The 17,421-nt window shown below is 30.3% G+C and overlaps 1 protein-coding gene across 3 annotated transcripts in view; it reads left to right on the top strand.

Annotated features, from left to right (window-relative positions):
• Positions 1–14,960, top strand: part of LOC143075938 (protein spinster homolog 1-like) — a 32,265-nt gene extending 17,305 nt beyond the window's left edge. Inside the window, exons 3-13 of one of the 3 annotated variants that reach the window (XM_076251538.1) lie at positions 594–796; positions 2,365–2,516; positions 3,734–3,800; positions 6,492–6,628; positions 7,503–7,631; positions 8,621–8,816; positions 9,701–9,766; positions 10,729–10,827; positions 11,291–11,471; positions 11,974–12,064; positions 14,717–14,960. In XM_076251538.1, coding sequence (XP_076107653.1) covers positions 594–796; positions 2,365–2,516; positions 3,734–3,800; positions 6,492–6,628; positions 7,503–7,631; positions 8,621–8,816; positions 9,701–9,766; positions 10,729–10,827; positions 11,291–11,471; positions 11,974–12,064; positions 14,717–14,732 — 1,337 coding nt within the window. In that variant the 3' untranslated portion in view covers positions 14,733–14,960. Of the gene's footprint in view, positions 1–593; positions 797–2,364; positions 2,517–3,733; positions 3,801–6,491; positions 6,629–7,502; positions 7,632–8,620; positions 8,817–9,700; positions 9,767–10,728; positions 10,828–11,290; positions 11,472–11,973; positions 12,076–14,716 lie in introns of all 3 variants that reach the window. The other 2 variants (XM_076251540.1, XM_076251539.1) reach the window with 2 other exon arrangements.
• Positions 14,961–17,421: the final 2,461 nt, after the last annotated feature.

Raw genomic sequence — 17,421 nt, 5'->3', positions numbered from 1 at the left:
AAATATGATTTAATAAATAGACCAAGAAAGTGTCACCTGTGGCATCTTTAGAAGTGCACTTTATTTTTTCAGGAGACAAATTTTGAAAAAAATTAACCAAACTGAAGATAACATAATATTTTTATTTTTTTTTTATTTTTGAATAATGATTTTTTTTATTTGCTGTGAGGGTAGCTGTCAAAATAGATTCTAAATGAAAAACCTTCTTTGTAAAAATGGTATAAATATGTGACTTCTGTTCAGAGCTCATTAATTTTGTGGATAAAGGGTTTTCATAGCAGTTTTAACAAGAAATTCTTATAATAAAATTAAAAATATTTCATTCTAAGACATCTGTAACCGTGTTAGTTTAAAAAAAAGTTTTATTCATTTATATGTTTTAGAGTTTAGTGTACCATCCTTTTTTGCTGAACTAGTATATACATTTTTATTTTGGGGCAGCTAAACCTCGCCTCTGCGTGAAGAATTTATAGATGTGTTAAAGAACTAATACTGCATTAGTGGCCTTAGGCATTTTGGGCTGTTTTCTGCATTTTCGTCAGGTTGTTGTCTCAAACGCATTCCTGTTTCAATTTTCCATTGTATTTTTCTAGGTGTTCTAAACCAGATACAGACTTACTACAACTTAGGTAATGCTAGTGATGGCTTGCTACAAACAGTATTTATTGGAACCTACATGATTTTCTCTCCTATTTTTGGTTACCTTGGTGACAGATATACCAGAAAATACATCATGGCAGGAGGCATATTTTTCTGGTCATGTGTTACTTTAGCAGGATCCTTTGTAGACCAGGAGGTAAGAACATGAAAAGATGCATATATATATATACGTACTTATAATATAATTATATCTGTGACTGCATCTTGCATTAATTTGTAGGATCCTTTACACTAGATAATTCAGCTGATCTGTAACAATTCCATCTTCATGCCTTACAAATGTATATATATCATGTACTGTATTACAATGCTAGATTAAAACTGACATGGAAAAGGTAACACCCAGCCACCAAAAGCTTTATTATGGTAGAGTCAAGGTGGTCAAGTGGTCTAGTGTGTCGGGAATAGTGCTTGGGGATTTGGTACCACAATATCTCAGTAGTTTGAGTTTGAATCCCGGTGAGGGAAGATCAAAGGATTTGCTAACGCAAACTTACAGATATAAATATAACATTGTTGGGCTGATGTTTAGACGAAATATATATCAATACGGAATTTAATCACATTTCCCTAATGACACCAGTGCTGATGGTCAAATATAAGATATAATCTGCCCAGTAATTCGTGCAATATAGCATCAAATTTTTCAAACAACTTGCTCAACAGAAGTGACAATGCCCCTAAACACACACTAAAACAAAGTTTTTGATGAAAGACTACACTCTAAATCTATCTTTACTTTGTCCTAACCAAATGATATGAAATTTATATAGTACTATAACCACCAAACATACAAATTAGAATTTAAGTGGCGTCACGTGCATTGTTCTTGAGTTACGTCCCTTTATAAATTTCTGCATTTGCTATACATATTCAATTAAAGGCATCTTTTCTTTCTTCTAACCAATAGGTCATTATATAATGTTTATCAAAATAATGCAACTTTTTAGTAGCTAATTTTTTAACATCATTGTTTTGACATCTTTCAAACTGTGACCACATGCAAGATTACTACCTGAATGTTTTGAATTATACTTTTGTATTTATACCCCCGCTTTAAAAAAGGGGGGGTATACTGTTTTACCTCTGTCTGTCCGTCAGTCCGTCCGTCAGTCCGTCCGTCCGTCAGTCAGTCCGTCCCATGAAACTTTCGTCACATTTTTCTCAGGAACTACACATCCACCCTTTCTGTAATTTGGTATCAACATTTATATATGTTAGCCATACCGTGTGATGCGTTTTCAGATTCATCACTTGACAACTTCCTGTTTACCGAACACTTGTATGATTTTACACATGATAGCCAAGTTGAAAATTTTCGTCACATTTTTCTCAGGAACTACAATACAAGGATTTCTGAAATTTGGTTTCAGGATTTATATAAGTCAGCTATACCGTGTGATGCGTTTTCAGATTCATCACTCGACAACTTCCTGTTTACCGAACACTTGTATGATTTTACACATGATAGCCAAGTTGAAAATTTTCGTCACATTTTTCTCAGGAACTACAATACAAGGATTTCTGAAATTTGGTTTCAGGATTTATATAAGTCAGCTATACCGTGTGATGCGTTTTCAGATTTATCACTTGACAACTTCCTGTTTACCGAACACTTGCATATTTTTACACTATTAATATTATCCACTTGCGGCGGGGGTATCATCAGTGAGCAGTAGCTCGCAGTTTCACTTGTTTTTCCAGCATAAGTTATGGTTCTTTGTTTTACGAGCTGCAGTAGGAGTTGGAGAAGCCAGTTACTCCACCATTGCCCCTACATTGATAGCTGATTTATTTGTGGGAGAACTTAGAACCAGAATGTTGATGATATTTTATTTTGCCATACCTGTTGGAAGGTTTGTACATAGTTAATTATTTTGTTATTTTGCCATTATATACCTGTTGGCAGGTTTGTACAATGATAATTATATTTTATTTTGCCATACCTGTTGGCAGGTTTGTACATAGTTAATTTTTTTTTTATTTTGCCATTAATAAATTCTACTTTTCTATATACATAAGAAGATACCAGTAATGCAGCTTTTGGGTTATCTTTCTTTTTACAGAAATATCGCTTTACGTAAACCAATTGTGATGTGAACTTTTATAAAAAAGAAGATGTGGTATGATTGCCAATGAGACAATTGTCCACAAGAGACCAAAATGACACAGACATTAACAACTATATGTCACAGTACAGCCTTTAACAATGAGCAAAGCCCATACCGCATAGTCAGCTATAAAAGGCCCAGATATGACAATGTAAAACAATTCAAACGAGTAAACTAACAGCCTTATTTATGTAAGAAATGAACGAAAAACAAATATGTAACACATTAACAAACTACAACCACTGAATTACAGGCACATACATAAATAATGTGGCAGGGTTAAACATGTTAGCGTGATCCCAACCCTCCCTCTAACTTGGGTCAGTGGTATAACAGTACAACATAAGAACGAACTATAAAAATCAGTTGAAAAAGGCTTAACTCATCAGATGGACAATACAATTGGACGTGGCTGGGTACTTGTACATGTCGACAACAAAAAGGCACTAGGAACAGATCTGAGAGTAATCACAGTTATCTGACAGCTAGTTCAAAGCCACTAACTAATAATAAAAAAAAATCATGCATCTAAGACTAAACTATCAATCCCTACACTTCTAACATCCAATGGATTTAGTATAAAGATGTCATAAACAGTCAGAGAAAAACATGACCTTGTGCAATGCCAAGTTACAGGTATAGGCAGATTGTAGATCCATGAATGTGTATATGTATATAACATACTAGTAATATTTAGTTTGCATTTAATTTACTGATAACAAAATCAATATTTATACCAATAAAGACAATATTCAATGATCTAATTACAGTGTTGAATTGGTAACCTTTTAAAATAAGTTTATTTAAAGGAGCGATAAGTTTACAAGGATCATTTCTAAATTTCTGGGAAACATGTTGATCTATAAGTACATTATACATGTAACCCTTTGGAGTGTTCTGTCCTCACTAACTTTTCATTTATTGTGTACACGGTATGTAATGGTTAATATCTTCTTTTTCAGTGGTATGGGTTACATTGTAGGATCTAACATTGCAGAGGCATTTGGTCACTGGCAGTGGGCATTAAGGGTATGTATTTTTTGACTCCTGTTATAAATGAGCCATTAAACTATGATCTGATTTTATTATGATATGATCTTTCTTATTGTAATGTCAAATTAGTAGTGTTGTCCAATCGGACACTTATGCCTAACCGGTTACTCGGATAATCGTTCGACCAATTCACCAGTTAATGAGTAGTTTTTTTAAGTTGGGGTTTGATAGCCGGAGGTTGGGCATTCAGATGTAGGCCTACACAATATTTGATCAAAAACGAAATAATGAAGTAAATCGTAAAATTTAATCATATTACTGATTTAAAGTTACTGTTAAAAAAACATGTAATTGTACTAATTATGTTTCCTTAAGATCTTGCCTCCAGCTGAGACAAGTTCTGATTAATTTTATGTTTGGATAAACAATAGCAATCAGTATTCTGGACAATTGATCTGTCAAATTAATTACCACGACGACAATTTTAAAATAAAACATAACTATTTAATAATTTCAATACAAATTTATATTAAATCTATCAAAATTGAAAAAAAAGTTAACCGATTAACTGTTGACTACACTACAAATTAGAGTTTTGACCCCAATTTCACTGTCCACTGAACATAGAAAATGAAAGTGCGAATAGGTCATCTGTGCACAATGGACACATTCTTGTTTTAAATTTATAAAAAGATCAAAACTTAGATACAAATTGAATAGCATCATGAGCATATATATGTTTATTCAGCAATTTTAAAACTGTTACATTTTAAAACCAGTGAATGTTATCCAAAAATCACCATACATATATTTACCTGTTCCACTGGTTGTCATGTAAACGTAAATGTAAACATTTTAACCGTTGACTCACTACAAATTAGAGTTTTGACCCCAATTTCACTGTCCACTGAACATAGAAAATGACAGTGCGCAAAGGTCATCTGTGTACAATAGACACATTCTTGTTTTAAATTTATAAAAAGATCAAAACTTAGATACAAATTGAATAGCATCATGAGCATATATATGTTTATTCAGCAATTTTAAAACTGTTACATTTTAAAACCAGTGAATGTTGTCCAAAAATCACCATACATATATTTCCCAGTTCTACTGGTTTTTATGTAAACGTCATCCTTAACTGCCAGTTGAAGTACTATACTTTGTGTAGCTGACATCTGCTTTGTGGTTACTCCTCTGGCTCCAGCGTAATTGGATGCAATATCTTTTCCATTGTGCATAATAGTAGTAAAAAGTAAAATCACAAAAATACTGAACTCCAAGGAAAATTCAAAAAGGAAAGTCCCCAATCAAATGGCAAAATCAACAGTTCAAACACATCAAATGAATGGATTTATAACAACTGTCATATTCCTGACTTGGTACAGACATTTTCTAATGTAGAAAATGGTGGATTGAACCTGGTTTTATAGCGCTAAACCTCTCACTTGTAAAGAAGTGTTTGCTTGCTAGCTATATAGGGTAAGTGTTGTCCATGAGAAGAAATATAGACCTTCGTAGGGGGCAACAAAGTGATTGTACTAGCATCAAAACCACTACCAATGTTAGTAATAACTATACCATAGACCACAACTCCATTTAAATTCTGTATTGCTTTAGAACTTCTCACGAGAAATCCAAATATTTTATCTCTGTCTAAAAAATAAAAGAGTGCCAATTGTAAGAATAGCTATGGAAATTTATAATCATAGCTGAATAAATTTGTCATAAAAAATGTAAGACCAGATTTATAGTCAAATCCATACATTTTTAAAAATTAACTAGTACATTTATAAAAGCCCAAATGTCAAAATATTATCAACTGGATTGTTTGATTTGTTGAAACAAAGTACAATTTAGTCAGAATTTTTAATGATTTTTTAATGAACTGCAATAGGTGAAGAACAACACATACAATCAAGTCACAGTAAATTTCTATCTAATAGAAAATCATTTAACGGGTAAAGCAATTAATTTCCAAAAAAAATAATAAAGCATTAGGAAGAAGAAAATATAAAAATGGACTGCTACCTGTATTTGTAGTAATTATTATACAATTTAAAAAATAAGAAATAAAAATGCTGTACCTCATGGTTCCACTGATATGTTATGTTAATGTTTTAATACAGGTTTTGAAACTGTTTTTGTCCAATCTGAAATTTCATGCTATTTTATATGTCTCTGTGCAACATGAAACATCAGTTGAGACATGCAAGTTTTCCATTAGTGATATTCTATACTTTTGTAGAACTCCCTTGTCCAATTCTTGGAAATGATTACATTTATCATTCTCTAAATTTGTAAGCATATTTTTTTTTGAAATTCTGATAGTTTCTATTGTCTTAAAATAAAAGTTGTAGTATGTGAGGTATTACTATCTAGGGGTGTTTGTCACCAGAAGGTGGAATACATTGAGGCTTCATACCTATTTATATGCAGATACCTATTGTAACAAAGTTTCCCTTTATTCTATGTCCATTGTCCTTGACCTCATTTACATTGTTCAGTGACTGCTTGAGAAAAATTGTAGATTTTTGTTAGGTAATTTTCTCACTTAATTTGAGTAATAGGATAACTATATTTGGTTTATAGGTTCAATGTAATGCCAACATGTCTATCGTACAGCAGTCAAGACATTTAATCATGTGCACTCTTGTTTAATCCATGTTGTGGAAATATGATTTAATTTTTTGCATTTACTAATATGTTTTGTATTTCTACTTTCAGTTTACACCCACATTGGGTATGGTATGTGTGATATTAATTGTGTTTGTCTTAAAAGAGCCTCAGAGAGGACATTCTGAGGGAGGAAGAAATCTACATAATACTACTTTCTGTAGTGATCTCATGTATTTATTTAAAAAGTAAGTATACAGTTTTAATATTATTTTGGGGAGAATTTCAGTTACAGCAAAATGCGTTGAGTGTGTAACTGTAAATTAATGTAACATTTTTGACTAGCTTGCTTGCTAGCTGAACCGTGAAGTCATTAGTAGGTGAGGTATATTACCCTCTTTAAAGAATAGACTAGTCCTACAGATAACCAATCTATCTGTCTACTAAAATAGGGTAGTATATATAACCTAGTTATAATGAAACCTAGATTCAGATAGTAAGCAAGCTAGCCAAATATATACCTTTACTTACGCACTAAAGGCATTTTGTTGTGAACCATCTCTTAAAATTCAAAATAATTCAAAGTTAATATTCTGTCTTTTTATCTCCCTTGATATACTCACCCATTATGGAGTATGACATATTGAGGAACTTTGTTCCTTAAAAAGATATCCATTAGTAAAAACATACGAAAAAAGTTTTTAATAGATAAAAAGGAAGTTTTGAAGTATATGGTAAACTAACATTGAATCAATTAGTTCTTAAACAAGCAAAAGATGGACCATTACTTTCTTTATGCCCCCGCTACTCTTAAGTTTTACACTTGTCCATCAGTATACACATTTGTAGGCTCAGAAAAGGGTTTCCATTCTTGAACTTTAATTTTCCTAAAGCAAATGTTATGATACATAATGCTTATTACCCCCACATACAGATCAAGTTCAGATTTGGTTGGTGTTGCTTTTGCTGTTATTGAGTTATGTCCCTTTATAAATGGAAAAATTGAAGAATTTGCTGTATATTTACAAGAGAGGACATTTCTGACCCATGAACACATTCTTTTTTTCTTTTTTTTTTCAAAATTTTCATTAGGTATTATCATTTATAATTTTTACATTTCAGTAAAAGTTTTATGTTATCCACGTTTGGGTTTACATGTGTAGCCTTCGTAACAGGAGCACTTGCTCTGTGGGCTCCACTTTACATGCAGCGCTCTATCAGTGTTCAGGGAGGAAATCCAAAAGAAAGCGTGTAAGTATCAGTGTCATTAAACTCAACACAAATATTTAATTCTGCAAATTTGATGTAGGTATAGTCCAACTGAAAAGAGCATTTCTCTTCTTTTTGATGTATTCTATAAATAGGTTTCTAAAGCGGCAATTACATGTTTAACAGTGGTGCTCATTATTTTTATTTAAAAGTTTAAAAAATAGTATAGGATTCCTTATACAGCATGTATATACATTATACAAGCTTGTTTTCCACTAGCATATATCCCACGGTATGAAGAACTCGTGACGAGGGATTCATATGAAATAAAATGTAAAAAATAAAATCCTCTCACCCGCCCCATTTTTTTCAAAAAATTGGATGAAAATCTACTAATTAATTCTAGTTGGACTAAATTGAAGCAATCTTTTCCCCACAGTGCTTGCCAGCACTTTGATTTACTTTTTTGTGTACAGTAGGATATAAATTATTTAAATCTATTATGTGAACCTCCAATTTATAATTTTCCCAAAAAATTAATGATTTGTATGCAAACTTTTGAAAAACCATGAAAAAAAATATCTATGAAAATGTAAGTTTTCCTTGATCCTTGAAATTTGTGTCCACAAAGTTAAATGAATTCACATTATCTTTATATATTTTAACTTCAAGAGGAGGGAGTAATGGTTTTTTGATTGAGTCAGATTTTTTTTTGCGTAAAGCACAAACAATTTTATTTAGTTTTTCAAGGCTTCCAAAAAAGTATTTTGTTCAACATTTAACACTGTAATATATGGGAAAACCTGAATTCAGACTATTTAGTTTGTTTTCTGCTTGCCTAGAAATTTTGTTGTCATCAAGTTAGGAATCAGAAAAAAGAATTACAGAAATAACCTTAACCCTCCTTTTTTTTGCAAGTTTGAGCATTTTTTTTATATCTGTTCTAAATCTATCTCCTTAAAATCAGTTAGCTAACAAAAAATGACCTTAATTATATCCTGGGTATTTTAAGATTTATCTTAATATTTCAGAGTGAGCTTAACCTTTGGAGGGATAACTATAGCTGCAGGTTTTATCGGTGTGTTTTTAGGCGCTGAATCTTCACGGAGGTACAAAAGAGTGAATCCCCGAGCTGATCCATTGATATGTGCTTTCGGCTTGTTAACATGTACACCATTCCTATTCTTTGCATTAGTAGTATCAAAATATAATACAACAGCCACGTGGGTGAGTAAAGAGACGGGAACATCACAAATGTTCTATTTTCCAAGGTCAATTTAAATGTTCTAATTTCCAAGGTCAATTTGAATGTTCTAATTTCCAAGGTCAATTTAAATGTTCTAATTTCCAAGGTCAATTTAAATATTCTAATTTCAAAGGTCAATTTTATTTGGAAATATAGAATTTATGGAAAATGAATGTTATATTTCTAATTTGATATTAATTAGTACATATATTGTAAATTTCAAATTCAACTTAAATGATAGGAGGGTTGGGTGTATGTTACTTAGAAAACAACATTAAAGACATCTCAAGGTCAATAAATGGTCCTAAACAACAGACTAATAAATATCTGTAATTAACTCTTTTTTTTGTTTTGAAAAATGACAAAAATCTAAAAGTTCTTACATTTTTTAATAAAGAGTTTATATCTGAATCAAGAAAACATGTTTAATTGCACCTAAATAGTACCAGAGACAGACGGTGAATAAACATGTTTATTGCAATAAGCAAAATACATGAAAAAAACCTCGCCTAAAATCTTGAAATAGCAAGTAAATCAAAGGCAGGGCTTTTATTTTTGTTCTTCATTTTAGTAGATAGCAGTTGTTTTAAAGGTCTTTGACTGTTAAGAAATAATATTTGACAATGTACTAATATTTATGAGGAATGGAAGGACCTTTTTTGGATTGGGCCTTTTTTATGGGGGGAATAAGGGATTTGTCCTAAATAATCGCAGGAATTTGGAATTTATACTTAGCTTGACTCTGGAATTATTGTTTATTTTTCTTATCTGGGAAAGGACACTTTATTTGTTTACTTTTGCAGGAATTCAGAGTGATTTTATGAATGATTTTGTCATTAACTTACTCTAATTTTGCTTATTTTAGATACTTATATTCCTTGGAGAAGTATGTTTATGTTTAAACTGGTCAATAGTAGCAGATATGTTATTGGTAAGTATAATAATAGGAAAGAGAATACAGTTCATAGTATTTACAGGACATATGATGGTATACCGTTGTCTGTCATCAACATGTTGGACATTAATTCAAAAACACTTTAACAAATTTGCATAAAACTTTGGTGAATTGTTTATACCTATTGACGTGAGCTCCCTTTTGTTTTTTATAATTTTAGATTTCCATTACTTTTTCGAGGTATGTTTTTTTTTTAATTCATTAAAATAAAGGGGGATTTTCCAGTTTTCAGTCAATAACTTAGGAATGCTTTCAGCAACTTACAAGAAATTTGGTTAATTGTTTATATATAATGACATCAGCTCCCTTTTTATTCTTATAAATTTTAGATTTTACGTTTCTGTTGCAGGGCTATATTCACTGAAAAAGTGAGGATTTTCCAGTTTTCTGACAATTACTAAAAAATTCTTTCAGCAATATTCATGAAACTTTGGTGAATTGTTTATATCTATTGATGTAAGCTCCCTTTTGATTTTCATAAATTTCTAATATGACATAGAAAGTTTATGGAACTTTATCCTTTGAAAATGTGATGGGCTTATCATGCGCTCATCTGTCATGCTTGAAAATATTAACTTGATATTTTTTATTAAGTTAACATCATGACAAGTTATAGATCAAGTTAGAATTTTGTTCCAATACAATTGAATTTTTAAGGGAAGGGGAATATGTATTGGCATGCAATACAAACAGAATGCTTGTTCTATTTGAAATCTGAATTATATTAATTGGCAGGTGGTAGGATACATATAGGTGGAGATACAGAAATCATATAAAATTATGAAGTTAAATAAATTGTCTACATACAAAAAATTTCAGACAAAAGAAAAATTAACAGTATCAAAATTAGCAGGGAACGAAAGGTTGTAGATTGTCACTATATACTTTTAAAGATATAATATATTTACATTATTCTTAATGTCAAATTTGTGTTTCAGTATTGTGTCATACCTACAAGACGTTCAGCAGCTGAAGCAGTACAGATTTTAATGTCCCATGCTTTAGGTGATGCTGGTAGTCCATATCTTATAGGCCTTGTGAGTATATGTAAAAATAAGAAGATGTGGTATGAATGCTTATGAGACAACTCTCCACAAGAGATCTTATGACACAAAATTAAAAACCATAGGTCACCATACAACCTTCAACAATGAGTTAAACCCATATCACAAAATGACACAAAGTCAGCTATAAAAGGCCGTGAAATGACAAATGTAAAACATTTCAAACTAGAAAACTAACAGCCTTATTTATGTACAAAACAATTAATGAAAAAAAAAGATATACAGCAACAATCAGGATGCAGGATTTTCTTGCTGTGTTGAAGACCCATTGGTGGCCTTTGGCTGCTTTTTGCTCTATGATTGGGTTGTTTTCTCTTTGACACATTCCCCATTTCTTTTCTCTGTTTTATTACTTTTACAAGTTGTGACTTGGATAGAGAGTTATCTCATTGGCACTCATATCACATCTTCTTCTATCAAATGAATGATATTTCAGATAAGTGATGCTTTAGCTAAGAAGTACAGAGACCCACCAAAGACACCAAGTGTACAGTTTGCCACCTTACAGAGTGCTCTATATATGACACCCTTTGTATGTGTAGTCGGTGGAGGATTCTTCTTAGCCACAGCTCTATTTATTGTAAAGGACAGAAAAGAAGCAGAGAAAATTACTAAAGGTTAGCTTGATTAGATACATATTTTGTAAGAATCTGAATTGATAGAAAATGGTATTGTATGCCAAAAAATATAAAGTTTGCCTTTTTTGATTTTTTGAAATACATATTTTTGTATGAATTTCAATTGAAAAGAAAAAACCTAGTTTGTAAAGTAGTAAGAATCTTAAATAAGGGAATTAATGACACCTCAGGGTAGGAATCAAATCTAAGATTGAAATTTATTAATCATGTTGAAAATCTAAAATGTATCTACTTGTGGGGATTTTTTTTGTAACCAATAGCAATAGGAAAATCAATAATTTTAATTAAATTTGAATCATATATGTGAAAAAAAAGTGCATTTTTGTATACTTTTTTACATTTTTAAACTTTCAGGGTACAATTTTGCATTATCATAGGTAGAATTTTGTAAATTGATTTCTATTTCAAAACTTTAAGGGTATGATTTTGCATTGATATAGGTAGAATTTTAAAAATTGATTAATATTATAAAACTTTGAAGGGTATAGCGAGATCCTCGTAGATTCAGAGGGGGATGCTGACTTTGACGATGTTAACCAGCTGTTAGACGATGACGATGATGGACTACTACCGTATGCGTAAAGTGTGTTGTTTGTTTATTTCACTAACAACTAATCCTTTTCTGTTTACTTTTTAGTGCAGCATGGGCTTGTCACAGCTTTTTTATTTTAATTTAAGTTATCTAGCAATACTTGGTTTTTTAGATTTTAATTTAAATTTAGTGATAGAAATTAACACACAGTACAACGTTTACTGGAAAGAGAAGTTACATTTTAGAGGGGGACATGGTGAATGTATGAGAAATTATATCAAGAAAAATTTAATGAGTGGGTCAAAATTCCTATTTACTTGCATCCATATCTAGATTTTTTAGGGGAATGCAATAATCAATTTAATTTTCAAATAAATCATCTTTGTTTGGGGAAAAATCATTGAATATAGTAGACATTTTGACTGTTTACCTTCAATAAACAATTAATTATCTGCCAACAATTACCCAAACATATTTGGATATTTGAAGAACAAAATAAGAATTTTATTTTCAAAAATCTCATGTATGTAAAGTAACTGATAGGTAGAAAATGTTCCTGGGGTAAAGCTCAATGGTCTGAATCACAAAACTGCTTTAGGAAAAATGGATATACTTTTACTTATTCTTTTTATTGTTTGTATCCTAGACTATCATAATAACATTATCTTTCTTAGTATGTTTGGATATTTACAGTTTTATAACCCCCCAAAAAACTGATTTAGGTATTGGTATATATATTTCAGTATGATTTTAATCAATTTCTGACAATTTACATATTTTTTATTTTAATTTCTCTGTTTTAACACAAAGAAAATTCAGTTTGAAGTGATAAAAAGATACAATGTTTAATTTATGTTAAAGAAAATTTAAGCAATTAAAAAATTGGTTAAAGTTACAAAGATTTACCTCCCCTTGATTAGGTTTTTAAATTAAAATGAACAGGATGATGGATTCAAAATATTATTTTTTAAACAATTGAAAGTATTTGAATTATATAAGTGTTTTTATTAATATTTCAATAAATCTTCCATCTGACATACTCATAGTAAATAATCGTTGTTAAACAGAAATATAAGGTATATAATTATTACAGCCCATAAATTTTCTCTAAACTCAGTAAAAATTATTTAATATTTTTTTGATACAACTCATTGTCACTGGATTCGGATGTGCTTTAATGTTTTTATTTGAAGGGAAAATAAATTTGAATGCAACAGAAAGAAAAATAGCATGGACATTATTTTATACTAAAATTGACATTTGAACATACTCCTTACACTAAATTAAATGCCTCTGTAGCTTGTGTTGAAATATGCTCTTTAAAATAGTCTGGGACTTGAATACATTATTTCTTTATGCTTGTTTTGTTTGAACATAATTACTAACATTTAATATTGTTTTCTTCATTAGCTTTGTAGATCTGCATGGATTTCTTTGAATTACATTATATTATTATACCCCACCTTCGATAGTAGAGGGGCATTATGTTTTCTGGTTTGTGGCTCCGTCCATCCGTTTGTCTGTTCGTCATGCTTCAGGTTAAAGTTTTTGGTCAAGGTAGTTTTTGATGAAGTTGAACTCCAATCTTGAAACTTAATACACAAGTTCCCCATGATATGATCTTTCTAATTTTAATGCCAAATTAAAGTTTTAACGTTTTTGGTCAAGGTAGTTTTTGATGAAGTTGAAGTCACATCAACTTGAAACTAAATACACATGTTACCTATGACATGATCTTTCTAATTTTAATTCCAAATTAAAGTTTTGACCCCAATTTCACGATCTACTGAACTGAAAATGATAGTGCAAGTGGGGCATCCGTGTACTATGGACACATTCTTGTTTTATTTTATTATTTGATAAGAAGAGCCATTTTGTTCACATTTTGTTATATTGTACCTTCCATTGTATTACCTTGTGGTTGCTTGGGATAGAAATTGTTGTTACGGAGATATGAATTATGAAAAAAGATTTAAGTTTCTGAACACTTATTTAAAACATTTGTAGCCAAAAATTTGTGATTTTGCCAGATAGATCAGAAAATAGTTTTTCACTATTTACTTTTAATTTAAATTCTAAATATTTTATATAAAATACATATAAATATGAAAGTACAGTCAGTCTATTTTAAATATTTCTATTGTCTTTTGACAAGTTCCATATGCTAGAGCAGTTATAGATTACTGTAAACCAACTTATTTCCGCTAGCGATTAATTTTAGTTACTTTTGTGAGCAGAAAAATAACAGGAATAAAAATTGTTGCAATATGTAAAACGTATAATGTAAAATATGGATCTTTCCTTATTGAACTACTGTACATCAAGTAAATAAGAAAATTGCGAAATAAAATAGCTGTGAAGTTGACTAGAAAGGTAAAATACCGAATGAACATGATAAAGTTTCTGTGAAAATAAGTTGGTTTACATAACTAGCTGCCACAGAAAAGTTTTTAAACATGTTTATAATTATTATGAAATTAAAGGATATAAATGACTTTATTGTTTTGTCTTATTGCTTGAAATGGGTTAATTCCATGCTATTTTTATCAGATGGAAATCAAGGTAAGTTAAAATTTCATCTTTGATTAAAGAATGTAAAAAATTTGCAACTCAAGATATTGTGAAAAATACTCATTAAAATTAGCAGCAATAGAATTTCATACATCTAAACTTTGATATTATATAATTTCAGACATGGTGGTAATTGATGAAGCAAAAGGAATAGATAATCCTGTCTTGGAAGGAGAAGATATAACAGTTACAGTAGCCGATCCACATAAAAGTCAGCCACTGTGACCTACTTATCTGTAACATGAACTTCAGGGATATGTCTATGAAATGAAAACTCATCAAAATTTTACATTACTAATAGTTTGTTACGTCTTTTTATTTTTTCATTTTTGTAAACTAGTCAACGCAGTAAATGTACTTACACAGAGTTGTGATCAAGAAAATTTTTTACTGGTGTATGATTTGTTTACTGGTGTTGTAGTACACAAGTCAATACATTTATCTATAAGCACTTTCTTCTTACTGAAAAAAGGGACTATTTTCTATTACTCCATCACTTTGATCTGATTGACTTGAAAGTTAATATTGTTTAAGATTCTTGAAGAAAATATTCATTAAACGATGATATACTTTCTGCATAGTAAAAAAAAATCACCATATTTAAAGTATTACTCCATTAACTTACTCCTATCAAGGATGATGTGAATGGGTACACCCTTAAAAAAAGAGAGATTTCAAATACTACAAATTTTGAGTACAAAAATAGTACCTATGCAAAAGTAGCTGTGTAGAAATGGGTTAAAATCTTGTAATTTAGAGTGAAAACATACTTGATATGCAAAAAAGTACTGTTATCCTGGATATATTTGTCATTCCAATTTGTACTGGACTTTCACATGGTGGTTAAATTTGTGAATCAACAATAAGTTTGCATTGAGTATCAATTTATTGATAAAGCAAGCATGGCCAGGAGTCAGTTTCACAAAACAATTTACGACTAAGATTGATTGTAAGTATACAGAATTGTTAATGAATTACAATCAATCTTAGTCAGAAGTTTTTTTGTGAAATCGACTCATGATCTTTTGATACTAACAAAGTATTTTGAGTTAAAGTAGAAAGTCACATGAATAGAATTATATGTGTGATGTGTGAGGTTTTTTTTAGATGACCCTGATTTTTCAATCTAATTAAGATTAGTTCTTTGCACTTACTCCTCATTTTTGTTTGGTTGTCCTATATGTGATTTGTGGCTCCCAGTATAGGCTTACCCTCACCACATATAAAAAAAAACAAAGGAAAATGAGGAGCAAAATTGTGGAGGACTAATTTTAGTTAGAGCGTTGATTTATACATTTGTAAGAAGTGTTTATTTGTAAGTAATTTGGAAGTGGGACACATCTATAATACTCATTTTTGTACCGGTAATTTATCATATTTAAGCTATAGAATTTGAATTATTCTGTACGAGAAGAGTATCATAAGTCTAACCATAAAAAATAAATTAAAAATCAACATGTTGTAAAAAGGCATAAAAAAAAAATGAATTGCCCATGTCAGATAAGAAACGACACTTGCATTTCCTAATCGGTGATCTGTTGTGTTGTCATTATAAGTTTATATAAATTTGGTGCATTTCTTTGTAATCAAAGTATACAAAGTGCTGTTTTCTATATTATCTTAATCTTCTTGTTGTTCTAGAATATAAAGCTGGCCTAGTATGTACTGCCTTTTTTTTCTCTGTTAAAATTGGTATATTCTCAAATTTATCTTTGCTTGGGAAGCAGCAATGTTGCCCAAGCTAGCTAAAAACAGTCTCCTCTGCTTTATAGTGCTACCTTTTGAAAATGATATTTGTTCTAAAATAAATTACTATGATTATGTTTAATTTTTTTCAATTATAAATGTAATTCATATGAACTGCTAATGCAGTTACTGATTTTTCTAGGATTCCAGACTATTTTTTTCACAACTATTTGATGTGCTACATGTATGTTATTTAATATTTATACTATTGGAAATATGGACTGCATTTCACAAAAGTTTGTCCACATTAAAAGTTGTTTAACTTTTAAGTTTGACTGTTTGAATTAAGTAATTAACAAATTCAACAGATAAAATGAGCATTTAAATGATGTTTAATGCTGATATATGTTTGTGCTATCCAATCCATGTATCTATTTCAATTACTTCATTTTACAAATCTATGAATTCATTTTTATTTTGTAGGAACCAAAATTCATAGATTGAGGATTTTTTAAATTTTCATTGATACCTGATTTCATGGTTTTTGGCAGGGACATATATAATTCTAAATATGTCTCTGTTTTTGCCAAAATCTGCATAGAAGACTATTAAAATTTGAACATCTTTGAACATTTAAAACTAGGGTTCATCTCTTCCAACAAATCTATGAATTTGCAGTAATTGTAAGTTTAAGTGTTCTATGATTGTGCGATATATTGTCAGGATTGCCAATCAAGCAAACAACTAAAATATTTGCTGCTATTATTTATGAAACAGCTTTATTGGACCAGTATATATTAAATGGGATCGTTTTCCAAAAAAATATGCCATTCATAAAGTTAAATGATGTCTTCTATAAAGGACGAAAGATGTTATTTTTCACTTGTAAATAATTCATTTACTGGTAGATATTTATAGATAATTTTGATATAAATCAAGGCAGCTTATAAATATAAAGACTGTCCAAATCCAGTCATTGTGTAATACCATAACATCACAGGTTTTTCTAATAAAATTTGTTAATCCTTTTTAAGATTTTATTGTTCTTATTTGATATAAAAGATAAAAATTCAAGTTTGAGATTTCTGTTTTTCAAATGAAAGAAAAAGATATGTGTTATGCTGCCAATGAGACAATTGT

This window comes from Mytilus galloprovincialis, chromosome 5, assembly GCF_965363235.1.
Source record: "Mytilus galloprovincialis chromosome 5, xbMytGall1.hap1.1, whole genome shotgun sequence".
In the NCBI taxonomy this organism is placed as follows: Eukaryota; Metazoa; Mollusca; class Bivalvia; order Mytilida; family Mytilidae; genus Mytilus; species Mytilus galloprovincialis.
The sequence above is the reverse complement of the archived record's forward strand: the minus strand, read 5'-3'. Positions and strand labels throughout refer to the sequence as shown.